General features: G+C 38.5%; 1 protein-coding gene across 1 annotated transcript; it reads left to right on the top strand.

Moving 5' to 3' along the window:
- Positions 1-485: 485 nt before the first annotated feature.
- ZFP69B (ZFP69 zinc finger protein B) lies at positions 486-21,139 on the top strand. The gene is given in 7 exon segments (XM_065915578.1): positions 486-603; positions 4,966-5,051; positions 15,258-15,384; positions 15,644-15,754; positions 19,934-20,208; positions 20,211-20,662; positions 20,664-21,139. Coding segments are annotated over 7 exon segments (1,584 nt in total). The 3' UTR covers positions 21,079-21,139.
- Positions 21,140-23,012: the final 1,873 nt, after the last annotated feature.

The raw sequence follows: 23,012 nt of genomic DNA, 5'->3' as shown, positions 1-23,012 counted from the left end.
TGCCTAAAATAAAGAATTGGGTTTTATTAATTCCCTTATGCTTCTAGACACCAGCAGTGTTTTGGACCATGTGAGTTGTGTCTATCCACGATCTCCGTGTATGTGTTGTAAAAGAAATTTTCATTGATTGGTGTAAGTTCTGACCATGTGATTGAACTTTCTAGATCCTTTTACTGACACTGATATTTTTTGCCCATCATGGTGATTGGGAATAAATACTTGGAGCCTCCAGCTGCCTGCTGAGGAGACAGATGGAGGCAAGGATGGGAGGTGTTCCTTGAGAGTCTAGAGAGTAAAACTGTTCAGACTCCGGATTTTGGTGCTGTTTGTTCCCCAGGTTCCTGAGAGTGGAGGACATCTGTGCAGTTGTAAAGCCTCCTGTCAGAGACTCTGGCAGTTTCCTCATCAGAAAGTGGAGAAGCCCAGTCAGGACTCTGCCCTGTGGGCGGAGCCAGAGCTCCCCAGAAAGGAGTGCTGAAGTCAGCATGCTACAGTGACTCCTGATCACCTTGCCCACTGAAGCCAGCACCTGGGTGAAGCTGCACCACCCAAGGAAGGCTGCGTCCCTCTGGGAGGACGTGACTGAGATGTTTAAAGAGGAAGGTAAGACTAGACTGATGGGTGGGAGGGAGGAAGAGCACCATCCTCCAGAGTGGGAAGGAATGTAGACATCTGAGCAGAAGCATCTCTTGGGGAAGCAGTTGGGTAAAAGGCCTCTGGAGTTCTTTATTGCTCCTGGCCTAAGGTTTTCCTAAGTAGTAGTGGTTAATTCATCCCTAAGCCAGTATTTTAGTGTCATGACTTTGTACGTTATTTCTTTTCAACTTCCCTATGGGTGTGTGAGGCTGGGAGAACTTGCCTGATTTTCCATACTTTACAGTGAGGAAATGTGAATCAAACAAATGACCTGTCCAGGTGCTTGGTATGTAGGTCAGAAGTAGAACGCAGGAGGGAAAGTACCAGGTGAGACTGGAGTATCTTGTGCTCAAATAGCAAGGAAGAGTTCAGAGACTGATGGACCTGTGTTTGAAGGATGCAACAGCCCGGTTCAAACTGAGGACACTTTAAGTATCCACATTGATTGTAACACCTTAAATAAGTAAAATTCCACACATTCATGATGATACTTAAAATAGAGGAAGAAGAGGGGAGAAAACTCATCTGTCAACATTGGAAGTGATTAAGACACTGATTTTCTTACTTTGAAAATATATTATTAGGGGGTTGAAGGATGTGTTGACCTTGCTTTTTAAATCCTTTTCAGAAAATACCTTCCAGTAATGAATGTGAAAGGAATGGTGGGATATTTTACTGTAAATGAAATAATTAGAAGATTGATGGGGAATAGGATATTCACAAGGTATCAAAGTGTCACCCCTGCAAATGAAATGAAATGAAAGTTGCTCAGTCATATCTGACTCTTTGCGGGTCATGGACTATACAGTCCATAGAATTCTCCAGGCCAGAATAATGGAGTGGGTAGCCATTCCCTTCTCCAGGGGATCTTCCCAACCCAGGGATCGAACCCAGGTCTCCCGCATTGCAGGTGGATTCTTTACCAGCTGAGCCACAAGGGAAGCCCAAGAATACTGGAGTGGATAGCCTATCCCTTCTCCAGTGGACCTTCCTGACCCAGGAATTGAACCAGGGTCTCCTGCATTGCAGGCAGATTCTTTACCATCTGAGCTATAACCCCCCACAAATCACTTGCTAAATGTCAGGGAAAGAACATACTTTTCCAGTGGCAAGATCTGGTGGTCACTATCTTAACCAGGTGTTCCAGTGATGGGATGACCTGACATTTTGTGCCTTCTGGGTCATGTAATATAAAGCACATGGTATCACCCATAATATATCCCTTCCTAAAATGTTTAACTTGATCCAAATTAAACTTAAAGGTGAACTTCTGGTTTAAAGAAAATATAGGGGATGGAGAAGTAAGATAAACCTAACCAAGAGGATACAGTAAGACGATACCAGTGTTTTAAAAGCCACTATCGTGAAAAAAGTAAGAGAGGCTTTGAATAACAGTCACTTTGAGTGTGTGAACCTTGGTTGGCTCCTGGTTTGGAAGAAAATCCAGGGTAAAAGATAGTTTGGGAACAGTTGAAGAAATCTGAATATTTGGATGGATATTATTAACTCTCTGAACTGAGATAAATGGTATTATGGTTATGGAGGAGAAGATTCTTTGAAGTATTCAGGGAGGAGGTATCATGACAGCATGTGGAATCTTAGTTCCCTCACCAGGGATTGAATCCACACCCTTGGAGTGGAAAAGTGTGGAGTCCTAACCACTGGACCTCCAAGGAAGTCCTGTGATGTCTGCAACTCTGAAATGGCTCAGAAAAAAATATAGATAAATGAAGTAAATATGGCAAATGTTAGTGATTATTGAATGTGAGTGGAAGATATATGGGTGTTCAGTATTCATGATAAAAAGTTAAGGGAAAAACACAAGGACAATAATTCATGTGCTTTTTAAAAAATTTCTCCAACCAAGATGGGTTTATTCAGAATCAGCAGAGAATTGCAATTTGTGGTCTGCAACTACTGTGAACCATGTACAAGTCCCCAATGATAAGGATAGGAGAATACTTTTGTAGAGAAAAAGGAAGTTGGGAGAGCTATAGTTAAAAATAGTCCATAGCTTTTTGCTGGCTGAATGCTTGCCATGAAAGAAGAGGAGTCTCTTCTTCCTGTTGGACTCTGCTATCATTGCAGAGTATGAGAGCTCCCTCTTCTGGTCTCCCGATTTTATTTAATTGAGTGAGTGAAAGTCACTCAGTTGTGTCTGACTCTTTGTAACCCCATAGACTATGCAATCCATTAAATTCTCTAGGCTAGAATACTGGAGTGGGTAGCCTTTCCCTTCTCCAGGGGATCTTCCCAACCCAGGGATCGAACCCAGGTCTCTTGCATTGCAGGCAGATTCTTTACCAGCTGAGCCACTAGGGAAGCCCTTTTTAAATTGAGGTTTCTGTTAATTTCTACATTTCCTCCTTTTGACCAAGATCTTCCTCTGGAAACTTGGTTAGTCAAGAGCCAGGTTTTCTAGTTTCATCAGTCCTTTTGTCCCTCGATGTCAAGAAAGTTCTATCTGGAGTAGTGTCTTACATCAGAGGGAAAGTGTACAAATTGGAAACCTATTAAGATCAATTTGAGTAAAACGAAGGGGTAGGAGGGAGAACTCAGACACTTTTTATCTAAAGTGCTTATGTTATCAAGATCATAGACATTGGAGATTATCTGAAGCATTATGTCATCATTACAGCTTTAGTGACGAACTTCCAGCAGTCCTGGTCTGGATGTGTTGGGAAAGCCACCTCATCTATCTCTCGTGATATTGTCTGCTTCAGTTCTAGGAAATATTTACTTTTAGGTCACCAGATGATATGCATTTCTACTTAGTGTCTGGTACTTTACTTAGGTGTGTCATGTGACTCCAGGAGTCTATTCCCTGGAGTGTGGCAGCACAAGGATTGGTTAGCGATACCTCTTAGGAGCCTTTCTAGGGATATTACAGAGAGTTTTTGGAGGTGTCTTTCCTAATGGATGAACTTTTCATTCTAAGATGTGATGCTTAAGTTCTACATCTTCCAAGGAAACACTGCTAGTGTTGGAGAGTCTCCTGTAGAGACGTGGGTCAGAAGTGGCTCTCCAGCGGGACGGCGGTACTGGCAACAGCAATCCTGGAAAGTGCCCCTTGGCGTGAACCCTCTTGGAGGTCGCCATTAGCCCTACCATCTCATCTGCTTTAATTACAAGTTGTTTTGTTTTTTCATTTGCTTGCATCTTGTGGGATCTTAGTTAACCTGACCAGGGATTTAACCCTGTCCCTCAGCAGTGAAAGTGCAGAGTCCTGACCACTGAACTACCAGGGGATTCCCTAGTTCATATATTTTTTAAAAAGATTTATTTATTTATTTATGGCTGTGCTGGGTCTTTGTTGATGCACACAGGTGTTCTCCAGGTGCAGTGAGTGGGGGCTATCTACTCTCTAGATGGGGTATGCAGGCTTCTCTTTGTAGGGACTTCTCTTATTGCAGAGCACAAGTTCTAGGCGCTTCAACAGTTTCAGCAGAGCTGGGCTCAGTAGTTGTGGCATATGGGCTTAGTTGTTCTGTGGCATGTGTAATCTTCCCAGACCAGGGATCAAACTCATGTCCCTTACATTGGCAGGCAAATTCTTTACCACTGAGCCACCACTGAAGCCCCATATTTTTAGCATCTCAAATGCAGCCAGTATTTCTTGAATTCTAGTAGCCTGGCAGGATGTTATACATAACTAGCAGATGGGAAAAAGTGAACCAGATAAAGTTTCTACACATATACTCATACTAATACTCAATTGAAAGATATAATTATAAAAATAAATATAATAGGAGGCAGCCTGAGATACCAGAATAGAGAGAAAAACCAAGCTTTGGGGGAATACAGGGGGGAGGAAGTTTTTTTCTCATTAAGGGGATCTGAGAAAACTTCACTTGAACTGATCTAGAAGGATACCTTAGTTTTTCACTCTGTAGGCCTTGGGGGAAAGTTCTGAGCTGGGTGCTATTAATATCTAGGTATGTTCAAAGAGTGGATTATGTGGTAGGTGTGTCTGGTGTTTAGAGGCAAGAAATACTTGGAGAAATAGCTTTGGACTGTTTGTGGAGGATCTTAAAGTCTATGATATGATAAAGTGTTTGGATTTTTCTTTCTTGTAGTGGGGAATGTTTGAGGATTTTTGAGGTAGGTCTGTGCTTTTGGACCAGCACTGGTCATTGGGAAACATTAATCCGTAATCAATGCACTGCAGATCCTCTCAGTAGGAGGCTCCAGTCTGCTCTTGAGTGGCTCTGAATGTCCCTCTTTGTGAATGTATTGAGAGAGGGGCTGTATTCAGCAGGTCTGCAGGAAGTTTTTCTATTTAGGGGGATTTGGAGATGTGCAAGCTTCATAGCTCTTTTCCTTTCCCAGCTTGGCTATCTCAGGAGGCTGATGAGACCCAGGGAAAAAGTTTTGAGGATGAAGTGACCTCTGGGTCCCTGACGGCAGAATCCCAGGTGGGTCGGAGTTTCCTGTCACTTTCATGAAATTGTTTCTCATTTAAGAGCCCTGGACTTTGATTTTCTTTAGGTTGACTTCTTGGATTGGATTTTCTTAGCCTGTTGGAAATCAGCCTGCATGGATTTATTTTACAGGTAATTTCCCCACCATTAGTAACCTTCCTGAAGAACCCTCTTGTTTCTAGCAAACATCTAGGCATTTATCCAACAAATTTAAAAATCATGTGGGGTGTGTGTGTGTGTGTGTGTGTGTATGTGGAAAAACTACATAAAGTAATTCTTTTTATGGCCATGCCATAAAAAGATCGCAGGATCGCAGTTCCGTGACCAGTGATTGAACCCGGGGCCACAGCAGTGAAAGCCCGGAATCCTAACCACTAGGCTACCAAGGAGCTCCCTGTAATTCTTGCTCTTAGAATTCACATGATGTCATCCAGGGGAAAGACAAGCATTGTAAAACATTTTAAGCAACATTTTAAAATGAACAGAGCGAGGTTCTGATATTCTTGGAGATGCATGCACTTCCTTAAAGACCTTTGAGAGAGGATCTTTGGTCATGTCCAGGAGCAGAATTGTAGATGAAAAGAGAAGTGAGTAGAGAAGCTGCTGACAGGTCATAAAGGGTGCAAACGAAATAGACTGAGCAGAAAAGGAAGGAAAGCTTCCAAGAGTCACACATTAGCTCATTAGAAATCCAGTGATACTGGCAGCAGGCAAAGTTCTTAACAACCAAACCCCAGAAGCACAAGGAAACTCAAGAGAGTTAGAGAGTTAGAGAATTAGAAAACCAATGTAGAAGGAGATATTAGAGAACAGGAGAGTTTTAAAGTGGAGAGATCTTAGCTTCCAAAATCGCATGGTATAGGGTTTAGTCTCATGTCTTTGGGGCTTTCCTGATGGTTCAGACCAATGTAGGAGAACCTGCCTGCCAATATAGGAGACATGGGTTCGATCACTGGGTTGGGAAGATCCCCTAGAGAAGGAAATGGCCACCCACTCCAGTATTCTTGCCTGGAGAATTCCACAGACAGAGGAGCCTGGTGGGCTGCAATTCATGGGGTCACAAAGAATCAGACACGACTGAGTGACTAACACCAAGTCTTTAACTTTGCTCAAATTCAGTTTTCTCATCGGTTAAATGTAGATGCTAGTGTTAGCCTCATAGGGCTGAAATACATTCCAGAGTTATTTATGATCCATAAAAAGCATTAAAATATTCTGTATACTTAAAGAATTTGTTATTATTTCAGCCTTCTGGCTTCTGAGTTCTTTTCCCATTTGGTAATATTTTAAAAAAACAAAAACAAAAAACCTCAAATGGTTATTTGTGTAGGTTGTTCACAGCAGACCCTGGTACTTCCCAATATAGTGTCTGCTTTGGTCAAGGGATCTTCCTTACAAGCCACAATTCATGCTCCCTCCAAAAATGTGCTATTCTCGCATACTTTTCTTACTAACGGAAATCCCTAGCTAAGGGTCTTACCCATGAAGAAATGTTCTCATTTATAACCAGTTCTTTCAGCCCAACTAGGGTCCCTTTCTTGTCTTGTGGCCTTAACCTCCTTTTGGACTCTTCCCTTTCTCAAATATTCCTGATTTTTATTGTCCTTAAATTACTATATACTGTTCTATGACCTTCTTTAATACAGTTCATGAGTATTTTGCCTTCAGCCAAACTGTGAGTTGGAAGAGACAACTTATACGCTCCCTGCATTGTTTTGCAACCTCCATCAGAGGATCAGCCAAATGGTTTTCAAGAGTGTCTGTGGGAGCTGATGAAGGCTGAATGACAAGGAGATCTCCTTCTAGCCTTTCCCACATCAGAGATGGTGTTGGTCTTCTTTACAGATTGGGACCTGGTGGACCGGAATTGACGAAAAGAAAGAGAGAAAAAGAGAGAGACAGCAGTATCTCTTGGGTTATGTGGAAAACCAGTAAAGCCCATACACAGGACTTGTACCGCTCGTGAAGGCACAGGGCGTCCTCTCAAGGAGGTCTTGAAAGCCCGGGTGAGAAACTGAGCTCAGTAGGTTTCCATGTTCCGACGAGAATGAAGACAGAAAGAAGGACGCAGGGGACCCAGGTCTCTAGTGGAGCAAAGGTATTTTATTAGCAGAAATGCAGGCTTATATATCTTTAGTAAAATGATTACTCTGCTATTGCAAAGAATGAAATTTCATCAGTTGTAACAAAATGGATAGTCTAATATATAACAAGTTCGCTGACACTGAAAAGAGTCACTGAAAGGAATCCAAGCTGGTACCCTTTCCCATGATTTCAGTCCTGAGAACTGCGTGCAGCTCTACTCGTTCTTGGAATAGGAGCTGATAAGGAACAGAGAATCCTTGAGAAATGGCACACAAAGGAAGAAAAGTGCAACATATTGGATTCTGTAAAGTTGAACGTCCCCTGACAATTCCCCCCTTTTTATTTTTTCATAATTGGGGGTAACTGTAGATACTTTAGTGAAAAAGGTCTTGACCAAATGAGTTGGTTTAGTTTGAACAATTTTAGTTGAAAGGCATCAGTATAATTTGCATATAACCACTAGGACAATTATTAGCATTACAATTCCAGATCCAATACTATGTATAATGCTTTGCAACCATCTTTGAGGGTCTAGCTTGGATAATTGATCACCTAGCTGTTCAGCTAAGGTTTCTAGATTGTTGGAAGAGGGTAGACTCTTAGAGAAGGCTTTAAAGATTTTTTTTTTTTGTAATAATTGTACATTTAAGGAAGCATTATCATGTAAGTCTTGCAAATGAAATTTGACTTGTTTCCATTTGTAGGCACTATAGTTGACCCAAACAGGGGTAATACAAAATTGAGTAGAATTTCAATCACATTTTAGTATAGCTTGTTTTTGTAAACCTATTAATTGATCTCTGACCCATTGGAGGGCTATTTTTATTTCCTGTATTTCATCTTGAACATCCTCATTTATCTGAGCCTGAGTGGTCCACATAGTATGAGCATCTTTAGTCCAATTTTGGATAAAATTGTGTGTTTGAATTGAGGTTTGTAAAGCAATGCTGGCAACAGCAGCAGTAGTGTAAATGGCTATTAATCCCCAAATACCAAGAATTAGCCATCCAATGAATCGTCTAGATCGTCGGAGTAATTTAGTAAGTAACCGGGAAGCAAGTCTGGTCATGGGACCTTCCTCTCAGGGTCATTGGAGATCTATTGGCAACCATATTACATCGAGATCAAAGAATCAGAAGGGATTCATTTTTTTATAGACATGGAGGAGTTAAGACAAGTATATAGTTTGCAATTTATACAAGTTACAGAATGTAAAGTCTCATTAAATTATAAGTTTCTTATAGCTACAGCAAAAGGAAGGGGAACACAAGCTTGTATGAAATATGAATGATTATAATGAAAGGAATAATGACTAGAACCATGACTAGTCTCTGTGAAATATCCAGTCGAAGTTATAAGTTCTTCGGTGTTCATGGCAAATTTCCAAATGTCTCACTGTTTAGGTCCAATCTGTTTATTGAGGATGATTTGAGGGCGAGGAAGTGCCATCCCACCACTGCCACCAAGAAGTCCTTTGTCATGGTAATGTTTCATCGTAGTATTGGTAGTCTTCCATGTTACTTGAGTAGTATAACCACATACAGTACTGTTAATATCATCTGAACAGTCAGATAACCATACACCATGGGGTCCCCAATTGACAATGGTATAATTGGCCACAAACATTAATTTTCCTGATTTGGTTTGACATCTGTCCCAATGAACAGGAGTATATTTAAAGTTTGTATAAGTAAACCCTTTACATAATGTTTTTTGTCCTTTCCGTAGAGTTTCAGTAGTGTTGACATGGTTCTCATAAAAAGAAAGGGCAGTAAAGAATCCAAGCAATGTCTGATAGTCTTTTTTTGGAGGCAGAATGAAAGTCCAAGTTTGTTGGCTAACGTTTATGTATAATTCTGTTGGGCCCATGTATAAAGGAAGTATTTCATAACCTAGAGAAATATTAATTAGTCTCTCTTCTTCCTCAGGGCATGAGGGCCCCTCCAGGCTCTAAAGAGGAGGCATATATACTGAGTCATTAGTGGATACGATTGGTCTTATGTCTGTCCATATTATAACCTGCAATAAAAGGGGGGTTAGGTATATAAGCCCAATAAGTGTAATTAATCAAATCAGCCTGAGTGGGGGAAGCAAAAGCAAGCAAAGTAAGCATAGCAACAAAAGTATTTTGTGGATTCCAAGGCATTCCCTGTTGAGAAGCCAGATTTTCAGCTTGATTAGTAAGGGTTTTTATCTGTCCCCAAGTTGGGAGATCATGAGGTAGATGATGTTGAGTGCGGCATTTTTTGGAAATCTTTAAAGCCACCATGGCTTGTGTTGGAACTTCCTCTTCCCGGGGCTTTAGCCTTTTCCTCTCTATCTTGAATGTCGGTGATTCCCCAGGGGTGGATCTTCCAAAGGAGCCAACTGACTTCATTGGATCCATCTGGAGAAACAGAAGTATACCTCTTTCTCTGTGATATTGATTTTCCAGATTTTCATTGTTTAGTTAACCCATCTGATACCAAATGGGCAGAAGAAGGGAGGTATCCTTCAATGCCTCGAAATGTTTTTCTGCTTTTGTCAAAATATCTCCTTGCAGTAAGTTTAAAAAATTTAAAGCAAATAAAGCTCTATTAACAATAGTTATAGGTTTAGAGAATAGCTTATGTTGGAATCTAGTAAAGTCTGTCTTAGGTAAGGAAGATAGTAGTATTCCTATGTATTCTCCCTTTAAAAATTTTTTTATTAGTAGTTTCAGTTCATGATGTGTTTGCTTGACTATACCTTGTGCTTGTGGATTATAAGGAATATTTGTAACATGTTTAATAGAAAATGATTGTAAAAATTGTTTGAAATGTTTAGAAATATAGGCAGGGCCATTGTCTGTTTTTATAGAACTAGGAGTTTCTATTATAGCAAAAACAAGTTAATAGATGAGTTATAACGTGTTACACAGTTTCACTTTGAAGAGGTGTATCCCAGATAAGAGAAGAGTTTGTGTTGATACAGATACGTAAGAAAGAAGATGGATAGAGTTCAGGGCAATGAGTCACATGCATTTGTCATAATTCATTGGGTTGTAATCTTTAAAGATTGATATCTTGTGTAATGGGTTGAAGATGTAAGGGTTTACAAGTAGAGCAATTATTAATGAATTTTTTCGCTTGGTGGTATGGAATTTTCTATATTTGGTGTAAGGAGCCAGTATTATTGTGTAATAAAGCATGTTGTTCTTTTGGAGTAGCAAAAGAAACAAATTTATTAGCTTGTTCATTACCACGAGTCATAGGGCCGGGAAGGCAGGAATGTGTTTGAATATGAGTGATATAAATGGGAGAAGTATGTTTTCTAATAATAGATTGTAGTTCGAAAAAAAAGTTGTTGAATAACAGGTTGATTGGAGTTTACAGTGGAGGTTTTTATATTTTTTTCGATACAAAAACTGAATATAAGGAATCAGAGACTATATTAATGGGGTAAGGATGTAAGTAAATAACTTGAATGAGAGCATATAATTTGTTTTGTTGAGCAGAATGAAATTTAGTATAAAAATTTTTATATTTTTTAAGAGAGCAGAATGAGGCTTTGGCATTTTTGGTCCCATCCATATAGAAAACATCAGCTTGAGGTATAGGTTGTGAGCTGATGATGTGGGAGATAATAAATTCAGTATTTTTAAAGAAATTCTAGAGCTTGTTAGAAGGATAATGAAATGAAATTTCTCCAAAATATTCCAGAAACACTATTTGGAAATCAATAGAAGTTTGTAATGTGTTCTTGAATTGAGATTTATTAATAGGTATAACAATTTTTTGAGGATCAGAGCCAATTAATGTCTTAGTTTTATTTCTTTCATTGATAACAATTAAAGCAATTAAATCAAGATAGGGTGTGATTTTGTCCCTCTAAAATGGGTGTAGATCCATTTTATTTGGTGTTTTAGTTGGGCAGGAAGTCCTGTGGGGGAATGAAGAGAGGGGAGTATAAATAATTTTAGAGGTAAATCACGTCTAATACATGTAAGAAATTGCTTTTGCAATTTATTTTGTATTAAATAGAGTTTTTCTTGTCTCTTGTGAAAGTGAACGAGGGCTATTTAAATTGGGATCTCCTTTCAAAGTATTAAATAAATTAGTCAGTTGATAATTAGCAATGTCTAAAGAAGATCTAATCCATATATCATCTAAAAGTTTTTGAAAATTATTTAAGGTTGATAATTTATCAGTACAAATCTGTGTTAGTTGAGGAGTAATGTGTTGTCTATTAATAATAAACCCTAAGTAATGGTAAGGTATAGAGGTTTAGATTTTTTTAGGGGTAATAATTAGTCCAGAGTCTTTTAAGCATTGTTGAGTTATATTAAACATGTGTTAAGTTTCTAAAACAGATGGAGCTGAAAATAATATATAATCTATATAATGAATAACAAGAAAGTCAGGAAATTTTTTTCTTATAGGTTTCAGGGCTTTGGCTACATAATATTGACATATGGTAGGAGAATTCATCATTTCTTGAGGTAATATAGTCCATTGGTATCATTTATGGGGCCTGGTATGATTAGGATAAGGAAGAGAGAAAGCAAATTTCTCTCAGGCTAGAGGGTGTAAAGCTATAGTAAAAAAGCAATTTTGTAAATCTATAATAATAATATAGAATAGTAGTAGTATGGAATAGTAGTAGGTGATGGGATTCTTGGTTGTAATGCACCCATAGGTTTCATAGATGTATTAACTTTTTAAAGGTCTGTTAAGAGATGCCAATTGCCAGATTTCTTTTTTATAACAAAAATGGGAGAGTTCCAAGGGGAATAAGATTTCTCAATATGTTTTAATTCTAATTATGTATCTATAAGTTCTTTAGCAGCCTGTAATTTCTCTTTTGTAAGAGGCCACTGCTCTGTCCAAATAGGTTTGTCATAATTTTAAGTTATTTTAATAATTGTTTTGTTTGTTAAATTAGCAGTGGCCCCTAGGAAAAATGTGGAATGTATATTTGAGTTTGACATAGTATAAGTAAATACCTTTCTATTAGATTAAGGGGTATATTTATCACATAAGGTTGTAATGTTGTAGGCTGGCCTTCTGGTCTATCACAAGGATAAATATGAATGTTTTGATAGACTTCTTGTATTTTGGTTTGAGAAATTTCTGTAACTTCGTAAGAAATTTTCTGTATAGGCCAAGATTTAGACCATAAGTGTTTGGAAATGATAGTGATATTGGATTCAGTATCGAGGAGATTAGAAAATCTTTTATCATTAATTTTGATATTTATATTTGGTTGGGCATATTCAGATACCAATGATGTCCATAAGGACTGTTTTTGATCTGTTTCTTAATTTATTTATCTGTATATCATTAGAGGAGTTAATAGAAATATAAGGTAAAAGAAGTAATTGGACAATTTTGTCTCTTTTTTTGAATTGTCATAGTATCTGAGATGACATGATAATCTGAATTTCTCTCTTATAATCTGAATCAGTTATTTCAGGGTGAACAGTAATTTTCTTAGAAGTCAAGCTAGATTGGCCAAGTAAAAGGCCGAAGGTTTGTGGAGGTAGGGGTCCAAAAAGTCCAGTAGGTATTCTAGAAGGAATTGTTTGAGGGAAAAGATGGAGTTTGTCCCTGTTTTTCATTGAAGGGGACCTGGGGAGTCCCCTGTTTGAAGTTTTTCAAAATAAGTTTTCTCGCAATATCATATTTAGATTGACAGTCTTTGGCCCAATGTATCTCTTTATGACAGTGAGGGTAGATTTTGGGAAATTTTTTATTAGTTTTAATTTTTTATTAATTTTAATTTTTTTTGCATGTTTCTTACGGCAACCTTTTTTTAAACGGGTCTTATCTCCAAATGCAAAATATCCTTCATTTCCCTTTTTAAAAGCAGCAGCCATTGTTTCAGCTAACATTTGTATTTTCTGTGTCTCAGACCCTACATTGCGGCAAGCCTTCAAGTAATCAATAACAGTCCTAGTCTCAGGTATTGGAGTGATAGCCCTTTGACATTCTTGATTTGCATTCTCATATGCAAGCAGTTTTTCTAGTTGTATTTTGGTTTCTTCTCCAGTTACACTATGGGAAATAGTAGTTTCTAGTCTAGCTAGAAAATCAGCATAGGCTTTATTAGGCCCTTGTAATATCTTAGTGTAGCTGTCTTTAGGTTCTCCTTGAGGAGTAATTTGATCTCAAGCTTCAAGGGTAACTTCTTTTAATTGTTTGATGAGCCCCCAAGATGATAGCTTATGATGAATGATTCTGTCAGATTAGTAGTCTCTGAAGGAGAGTTAATTCTGGGACCAAAGATAGGTTTCAGTCATTGAGAGCTTTGTATAAAGTGACAGATCAGAGAAAGCTTCTGATATAGATACCAGAAGGGGGTAGAAAGAGTATTTGTCTCAGTAGTTTAAGTGGGACTTTATATATTTCTCAACTAGTTGTTGAGAATAGGTAAAAAGAATACCTCAATGTTGTAAGAGTTCTATTAGACCCTTTCCCAAGACATATATCTGGAGATAACTTTGGCACAAGATTAGCCAGGGAGAACAGGTTCCAGAAAACGTCTCTGGGCAAGATATATTGTTGCTGTGCAATCAGGGGTACAAGTCTTGAGATACAAGTTCCCAGGTAAGATTTGTTATAATTATAATCATTAACATAGAGCCTAAGAAAAGCATTTCAATGAGTAAGACATTGTGCTGTGTAATCATTAGTTCTGGACCTAAAGAAAGGTCAGTTCTCTGGCAAGAGACATTATTGCACAAAGCTTAAGGAAAGCATGAGTGAGAATGTTTGCTTCCTCTTTATAGGGCCTTGGACTGTCTGCTTAAGCTTTAATTCTTTCATTTACTCCTGCTTTTAGGAGAATATGGTTGTCAGGGAAAGTGGTGGAGAAATCATTCTGTAACTATTTCCTGTTGGAGAGGGGTATAGACCCTAAATTGTTGAGGCAATATATTTTCTTTATCCTCATATTGAGGATCTTTGATCCAGGGGCCCCAAGTAATAGTTGGAAGAGCCTGTGGCTATCATAGGAGCTTGAATAATCATTTGTAACTTAAATGCCTCAAACCTCTTAGATATAAAATTCATTATATAGTTACAGATATAAAAAGCAAACAACAAGAATGAGATGACTACAATTATTACAGTCAAGATAGTTTTCCACCACTTGGAGGTAAGCCTCTATTTGCTGACGTGAAACCAAAAGCCTTTGAACTTTAAATAAATGATGAAGTAAAGTAGAAAAATGGTGGGGCTTTCCAGCCGTTTGTCCCATAACCCCACACTTACCTGATCTCAGTAGGTTCCAGTCACTCTGTCCTGAATACCATGAATTCCAGGTCCCTGTTTGGGTGCCACTTGTTGGTCTTTACAGACTGGGACCTGGTGGACTGGAGTTGATGAAAAGAGAGAGAGAAAAAGAGAGAGCAGTATCTCTCGGGTTACGTGGAAAACCAGTAAAGCCCATACACAGGACTTGTACCACTGCTCATGAAGGCACAGGGAGTCCTTTCAAGGAGGTCTTGAAAGCCTGAGCAAGAAAGTGAGCTTGGTAGGTTTCCACGCTCCAATGAGAATGAAGACAGAAAGAAGCACGTGGGGGACCCAGGTCTCTAGTGGAGCAAAGGTATTTTATTAGCAGAAATGCAGGGCTTACATATCTTTAGTAAAATGATTACTCAGCTATTACAAAGAATGAAATTTCATCAGTTGTAACAAAATGGATAGTCTAATACATAACAAGGTCACTGATGCTGAAAAGAGTCACTGAAGGGAGTTACTGAAAGGAATCCAAGCTGGTACCCTTTCCCATGATCTCAGTCCTGAGAACTGCGTGCAGCTCTACTCGTTCCTGGAATAGGAGCTGATAAGGAACAGAGAATCCTTGAGAAATGGCACACAAAGGAAGAAAAGTGCAACATATTGGATTCCTTAAAGTTGGACATCTCCTGACAAGATGGGTTCCCACGTGTGGCAGGCTTTCTCATACAGATTGACATAGACCTATCTGACCTGAGGAGACTCTCTGCTGAGGGCTCTTTCTCCACCTCTGTGATAGATTTGCTTAAAAAAAAAAAAAAGGGTGTCCAGGAAAACTTGGCTACAATCTCTTAGCATAAAGTTAGAACAACTTCCTGATTCAGGCTAAAAAGAAATATATTTGATGTTCTAGGAACCATTGACCTTCAAGGACATAATTGTGGACTTCACCCAGGAGGAGTGGGGGCATCTGGCCCCTGCTCACTGGCATCTGTATCGGGAGGTGATGCTGGAGAACTATGGAAACCTGGTCTCAGTGGGTAAGGGTGGATTCCCTTTGTAACTAGAACCTGCCTACTGGAATAAGAATCTTTATTTCTAACTGAACTGCTCTGCTTGGGCTTTGGGTTCTGTGTTAGAAATTTCTAGTTCCGTTTGAACAGCAAGTCAGAATTGCTGTGGTCTTTGGTGATCTTTCTACTTTACCCTGCAGAAGGCCTGACTAACAAATCACTGTCTGTAAATTCTTGGGATACCTCTCTGATCTCAGCACATGCAGTTTTTTCTTCTTGTGAGCAGGATACCAGCTTTCCAAACCTGGTGTGATTTCCCAGTTAGAGAAAGGAGAAGAGCCATGGCTGATGGAGAGAGAGGTTTCAGGAGGTCCAAGTCCAGGTAAGAGCAAGGCGGGTGGAGCCCTTATGTTTGCCAGAGAGTTCAGCTTAAAGGCTTCTCCAGGCTGTGGGGAAGGCTGCAGTCACCTGGGTGAGACCCACAAAAAACTCGATTACCACTCTGTCCCTGCTTTCCTACACTTGCCTCATCTCATTAGTTTCTCTGGAGTCAGAGGAAAGGAGATGCCTTTCTCTTCAGGGTTAACTGCCTTTACCATTTCTTCTGACCTGACTTTTGTGGTTTTCTTGCTTTCTTTAGCATTCTAAACCTTGCCCTGATCATAGTTTCTTTCTCCTGTACATTCAGATATCCATGGATCTCTCTTCATTTAAAACAGCGCTCTTGGTACTTCCCTGGTAATCCAGTGCTTAAGACTCTGTGAAGACTTTGTGTTTCCACTGCAGGGAGCATGGGTTCAATCCTTGTCAGGGAACTAGGATCCCTCATGATGCAGTGCAGCCAAAAAAATCAACCAACCAACCAAACAAACAAAAGAAACACAACAAAAGACAAACACCCCCCAAAAATCAGCACCCTTCACTAGATTCTTAAGTCATTTTATCATGACTTTCTCTGATTCCATTTAAAATTTCTTCCTATATTCTATGATTATCGCTTCAATTTTGATTCTCTTTTTAACTTGTGTAATTTAACTTTTATTTCAGATAATACACTACTCTATGAGAAATCATCACAGAATTCCTTCTTAGCAAATCCAATGGCTTTTAATAGTCTTCTTTGACTTCTAAGAGTAGTAAAAATGACACTGTTTTCCAAGCTGGTTTCTATGAGTCCTGTACTGACTTTAACCCCATATTACAAATGAGATAAAGAAGGTGCTTAGGTTAAGAGATCTGTCCATGATAGTTTAGCCACTATTAGGTGGAATCAATGTTTGATTTCTAATCCTTCTGCTCTCCACGGTTTGTGTTCTTTTTTTTTTTTTTTTTCATTTATTTTTATTAGTTGGAGGCTAATTACTTCACAACATTGCATTGGGTTTTGTCATACATTGACATGAATCAGACGGTTTGCGTTCTTACGGAGCTTTCCTACAGGAAAGCATTAGGTTATATAGACCTCACCACCTATGGGTTATTGTTTTCTTCCATCAGCTAGTTTAATAATTTTTGTCTCTTCTGTCTCTCTTATTGATTCTTCCATGCTTCTCATCAATCTCCTTCTTAATGCAGGTGTATCACTTATGCCTTTGTTAGTCTAGCCTAACCTACTATAGCATATAGACTCTAAAGTTTGGCTCAAACTGAATAGGGCTTTCTTGCTCATATATTGATCTGGGGGAGTTGGTTAGTTCAGTGGACAGTTCTTTACCACCTTGCATTCAGGGACAGAGATTCCTTCCACATGGTAGTTCCATCATTCTTGAGGGCCTCCTCATGGTCTAAGTTTGGCCAGCAGTAGCGGAAAAGCACAAGGAGGGCATGGCAACCCACTCCAGTATTCTTGCCTGGAGAATTCCCACGGACAGAGGAGCCTGGCGGGCTACAGTCCATGGGGTTGCAGAGTCAGACACGGCTGAGCGACTAAGCATAGCACAGCACAGAGGAAAAGCACAGAGGGGTTCATTTGGGAGGCTTTTATGGGCCAAACTGGAATGGCTCACATCACTTTTCACTCTCATTCACTTAATGTTACTTCACTCAAATTCAGGGAAGATTGGGAAGTATAGTACAGTTGTGTGTCCAAAAATAAGGAGAAGATGTTTCAGTGAACAGTTAACAGTCTCTGCCACAATCCCTGAGGAGCCTCTCTCTTTTACACTGCTGTCCTATTTCTGCACAAACTCCCACAGATGCATTGTGATGTTCTCAACTATCCCTTTGATATCTGTATTCTCCATATCTTCATTTGTGTCATACATGTTCGTATGAACTCTATTCCCTCATCTCCCTGGTGTTTGGAACATCTCTATATAAACACACTGTTGTTACTTCAAGCCCGGTACATCCAAAATTGGAAGCACTCATCTCTCCCAAACTAAGTTCTCATCCTGACTCCTCCTGTCCTTTCAGCCTCTAAGACTAGAAATCACTGTATCAGCAAGAATGTATCATGCTTTCTACTTTGCTTTCCCCCCATCCCCCATGTTTTCTTCTTTGGTTTTATCTACTCAGTCCACTTCTACATCTCTGTTGATGTATTGTTAAGTCAGGTCCCCATCATCCCATGCCAATTACTGTTATTTCTAGCTGCATTTCTGGATATCTTATTTTCTTTTTCTGAATCATTTTGAATGTTACTGCCAGATTGGACCACTCAAAATATCTCATTTATCTTGTTTTTACCCTAAAAAGAAAAGTTAAGTTTCTCCTTATCCCCTATAATAAGTAATCCAAACACCTCTACTTGCTTTTTGGTCCAGTCCAAAATTTATCCTGCTATTACCAAGTGCTTTGTATGTGCTTTGACTAAAATGAGCTTGGACATCCTGGAGAATAAGTTTGCTGTGAACAGAAACTATTGTTGCTTTAGGATGACAGAGTCCAGAATAGTTGGATAGAAGTAGAGAGTAAAAATCCAGGAGACTCTCTCATCCGGTTTATAAAAATCACATCTGAAAATGCTGGGTCATGTGTACTACGGATAGAATATATATTCTCGATCTGTTAAGATTTTACAGTGTACATAATATTTTGTCACAAATTAAGAAACCATTTTTCACCTCTTATATAGACAATATTATGAAGATAGATAAAAATCCAGTGAAAGGCACCCATATTCACCAATGGCACATATACCCATAACCTAATAATTTCTTTTTAGTAAATCCTAGGAAACACTGACAGAAGTATACACAAATTTATATATAAAAGATAAAGGGAAAAAATGGAGATTACCTAAATATTTTTCAGTAGAGAAAAGTCAAAGAAATATATCTATAAGTAGAATGTGGGCTTTCCTCATAGCTCAGTTGGTAAAGAATCTGCCTACAATGCAGGAGACCCTGGTTCAATTCCTGTGTCAGGAAGATCCACTGGAGAAGGGATAGGCTACCCATTCCAGTATTCTTGGACTTCCCTTGTGACTCAGCTGGTAAAGAATCCACCTGCAATGAGGGAGACCTGGGTTCGATCCCTGGGTTGGGAAGATCCCCTGGAGAAGGGAAAGGCTACCCATTCCAATATTCTGGCCTGGAGAATTCCATGGACTGTATAGTCCATGGGGTCGCAAAGAGTCGGACATGACTGAGCAACTTTCAGATTTCACTAAGTGGAATGCAGTTACTATAAAGAATAAGATAAATCTAAATGTACAGACATAGAGGGGGGCATAAGATATAGTTAAAAAAAACACAGAATTATGTTTATGACCATATATACACAAATGCACATATTTACATATATATATTATTGAGAAATGTCTGAACAGATTCATTCCATAATCCTAAGAAAATAAAGGAAATGGAGATGAAATTGACAGAGGCTATCCTTTTTTAGTGAATGCATTTCTGTATTATTTAATGTTTTATTTGAGCATGCAAAATGAATGAGGTACTTAATTTTTTTAAGTAAATAAAATTTTGTCATAGAAATAGGAGGTTGAGATATCATGTTAAAATTATTATCTTCCTGTCTTATCTCTTGATATTTGCCCTTATAGTGATGTTTTCTTCTTAGTCCATTTCCTCTTGTAGTTCTCATAGATAAACTCCTCCCAGTTTTCAAAGTCACTTTCACATACATTTTTTAAAAACGTCTTTCATTTTGTATAGCTCCTCAGAGCTCCATTTATTTATTTGACCGTGTCTGTTCTTAGTTGCAGCATGCAGGATCTTTGTTTCATCATGAGTGATCTTTTGTTCTGATGCATGGACTCTAGTTGTAGCACACGATCTCTGAATGTGGGCTCAGTTGCCTGGTGGTATATGGGATCTTAGTTCTCTGACCAGGTATCAAACCCATATGCCCTGCACTGCAAGGCATTGTTAACCACTTGATCACCAGGGAAGTTCTATCTCATATTCTTTTAACAGCTTCTTTGCTTTGACCACTTTGTTATTTTCATGTTAGCTCTCTAGGTGGCAGGATCCTATTTGAAGACTATGCAGCCCTCCTGTATGTATTATATATTATTTTTCCCTTCTCTTTGCACTGTGGTCATTTATTTTTGAAGTGCAGTGAATATGGGTTGTTTATATTTTTGAATTTCTTTCACACGTGGAGGATGAAACAGAAACCAAAGAGACAACTTTAAAGAATGACATTTCATGGGAAGAATTACACCATGGCCTGATGATGGAAAGGTTCATGAGAGGAAGCACCTTGATTTCCACACTGGGAAGAATCTGCAAATGTCATAAGTTAGAAAACCACCAGGAAAACCAAGGAATGGGTGAGAGACAAATCCCCTTGATCCACAAGAGAAGGCTCACTCAGGAGAGAGGCCAAGAATCTAACAAATTTGAGAAAAATATTAATATGAGCTCAAAAGTTATAGGGCCAGTTGGACCTCCAAAAAAAGACACCATAGATATGACATATCTGGCAAGAAAAGTAGATTCAATTTAGATTTGATTAATCATTCAAGGAATTATACAAGAATGAAAATCTTTGAATGAAATATATGTGAAAAAATCTTCGAACAGCTCATTCACCGTACAGAACACATGAGAATTCATACTGGAGAGAAACCTTTTAAATGTAAAGAATGTGGAAAAGCCTTTAGCCAAAGCTCATCCCTTATTCCACATCAGAGAATCCATACTGGTGAGAAACCCTATGAGTGTAAGGAATATGGGAAAATCTTCAGACATCCATCATCTCTTACTCAACATGTCAGAATTCATACTGGGGAGAAGCCCTATGAATGTGGTGTATGTGAGAAAGCATTTAGCCAGAACATTGAACTGATTCAGCATCTGAGAACTCATGTCAGAGAGAAACCTTTTACATGCAAAGACCTGAAAAGCATTTTTCCAGATTAGACACCTCAGGCAACATGAGATTATTCATACTGGTGTGAAACCCTATATTTGTAGTGTATGCAGTAAAACTTTCAGCCACAGCATATACCTAACTCAACACCAGAGAACTCATACTGGGGAAAGACCATATAAATGTAAGGAATGTGGAAAAGCCTTTAACCAGAGAATACATCTTTCTGTCCATCAGAGAGTCCATACTGGAGTGAAACCTTATGAATGCAGTCATTGCGGGAAAGCCTTTAGGCATGATTCATCCTTTGCTAAACATCAGAGAATTCATACTGGAGAAAAACCATATGATTGCAATGAATGTGGAAAAGCATTCAGGTGTAGTTCATCACTTATTCGACACTGCAAAACACATTTAAGAAATATCTTCAGCAATGATGTGTGAAATATGTTCAACATCAAAGAATCCCCCAATTGGAGCAAAAGCCTCTAAATTTGTGATTTTCTGACTTTCAGATTTCAAGAATGAATCTTTTTTTTTTAACGGTTTGACCCAATGTTACTAATTTTGCTGTGTTAAAAAAACAAACTACCTATTATCAGCATTGCTTTGGAAAGAAAGGGCATTTTATTATTTTAAAATATAGGAAGACTATAATTAAAGAGAACAGTCTTTTACATTAAATTAGTTTTATGAAAATCTCCCATATTTGTCTTTATTTTTCTCATTTCACTGTGTGATCTGTGATTGACTTTAAGAGTCACGGATTTAAATATCCCTTTAATGAATCAGAATAAAATATAACCTTTTATTATAGCCCTTTATATGGCTAGAAGAGATAGAAATAAAAATGTCAATTGTCTCATTCTGGAAGAAATAATGTTAAAGAGAGTTTTCTAGACTTAATAGGTAACCAGCTAAACATGAGGTACATACATTTTTTGGTTTCCTAGAGAGAAATTGGCAAATGTTTTCTGTAAAGGGCCACATAATAAACATGTTAGGTGCTGTAGGCCATATGACCTCTGTCAGAACTACTCAACTCTATCATTTTAGTGCAGGAGCATCCAGAGACAATATATGGGTATCTCATCCGTGGCACTGCTAATGTTTTGGGATACTTTGTTGTGGGTGGCTGTCCTGCTTTGTAGGATGTTTAGCAGCATCCCTGGCCACTGAATGCCAGTAGTTCCCCCTTCCACTGAGACAACCAGAAATTTCCCCAGACCTGGGGAGGGCAAGGTAATTCCTAGTTGGGAACCACTGACATGAATGAATTGCTATAACTCTGCTCCAACCAACTTTATTTAAAACAGAAGTGTTGGTTTGCATTTAGCCCAAGGATTGTAATTTGCCCATTCCACTATGTAAAATGAATATATTATAATGATTAATACTGACACTAGACTACCATTTAATGTCATATTTGTATGTTCAATTGTATCTATGCCAAAAGTCTTGTTTCCTTATCAATTCCTTTGGTATTTTGTTGCAAAAAGGTTTTTTAAAATCACAATTGTAATACTGTTGTGGAAGCCTAGGAATTATTTATGGAGATATTTATGTAGACTTTAGTTCATAATGATGCTTTTTTTTTTTTTTAATTCATCCACAAGTGCTTTGGGATGTATCTCTAGAAGATAACCACCACTCTTTTAAAACTTAACTGCAATGCCATTATTACACCTAAGAAAATTAGACCATAATTCCTAATACATATTGATGTCTTTTGAAGATAGATATATTAAGATTGGTGGATGCCATTTTAATCGTCTTTTACTTTCCAATTGCCAAGTATATGGCATTAAATTTAAAAATGTGTTGTCTTTTGAACGAGAAGGTCTTTGAAACAGCTCTTAGAAAAACACGTTTAGGGACCCACCAAAGAGGACCAGGGAGACGGTGACTGCAGATGCCAAATTGAGGCAGGGAAGTGTGAGAGGGGAAGTGGAGGAATTGATTCATAGTCCTTCACTTTCTTTATGAATACTGCATCCTTTCAAACATCAGTGGAGATTGGTCAAGTTCAGCTTCTTACTCTTAAATGGCAGTTCAAAACAAATAATTTAACTGCCTGAACATTGTGTGAACTATCAAAAGTAAAGCTGTTAATCCAGAATATATTCCATTATCTCTAGATATTTTATATTAGCATATTTACCTGAAAAAAAACTGGCTTCTAACTCTTAAGTCCTGTATGACTTTGATGGGCGGAAGGACAGAGTGAGGGTGCTCACTGTGCCTTATATATGTTCTTCCATGTTTCTGTGGTCTTAGATTTCCCATGAATTTGGGTTTTTTTGATTGCTTCCTTTAGTGAAAAGCACGACCATCACTTTTCTCTATCTACAATCTGTGTCTCAGTGATCTTACATGGT

This window comes from Muntiacus reevesi, chromosome 1 (assembly GCF_963930625.1).
Source record: "Muntiacus reevesi chromosome 1, mMunRee1.1, whole genome shotgun sequence".
In the NCBI taxonomy this organism is placed as follows: domain Eukaryota; kingdom Metazoa; phylum Chordata; class Mammalia; order Artiodactyla; family Cervidae; genus Muntiacus; species Muntiacus reevesi.
This window is presented reverse-complemented; position numbering and strand designations above follow the sequence as displayed.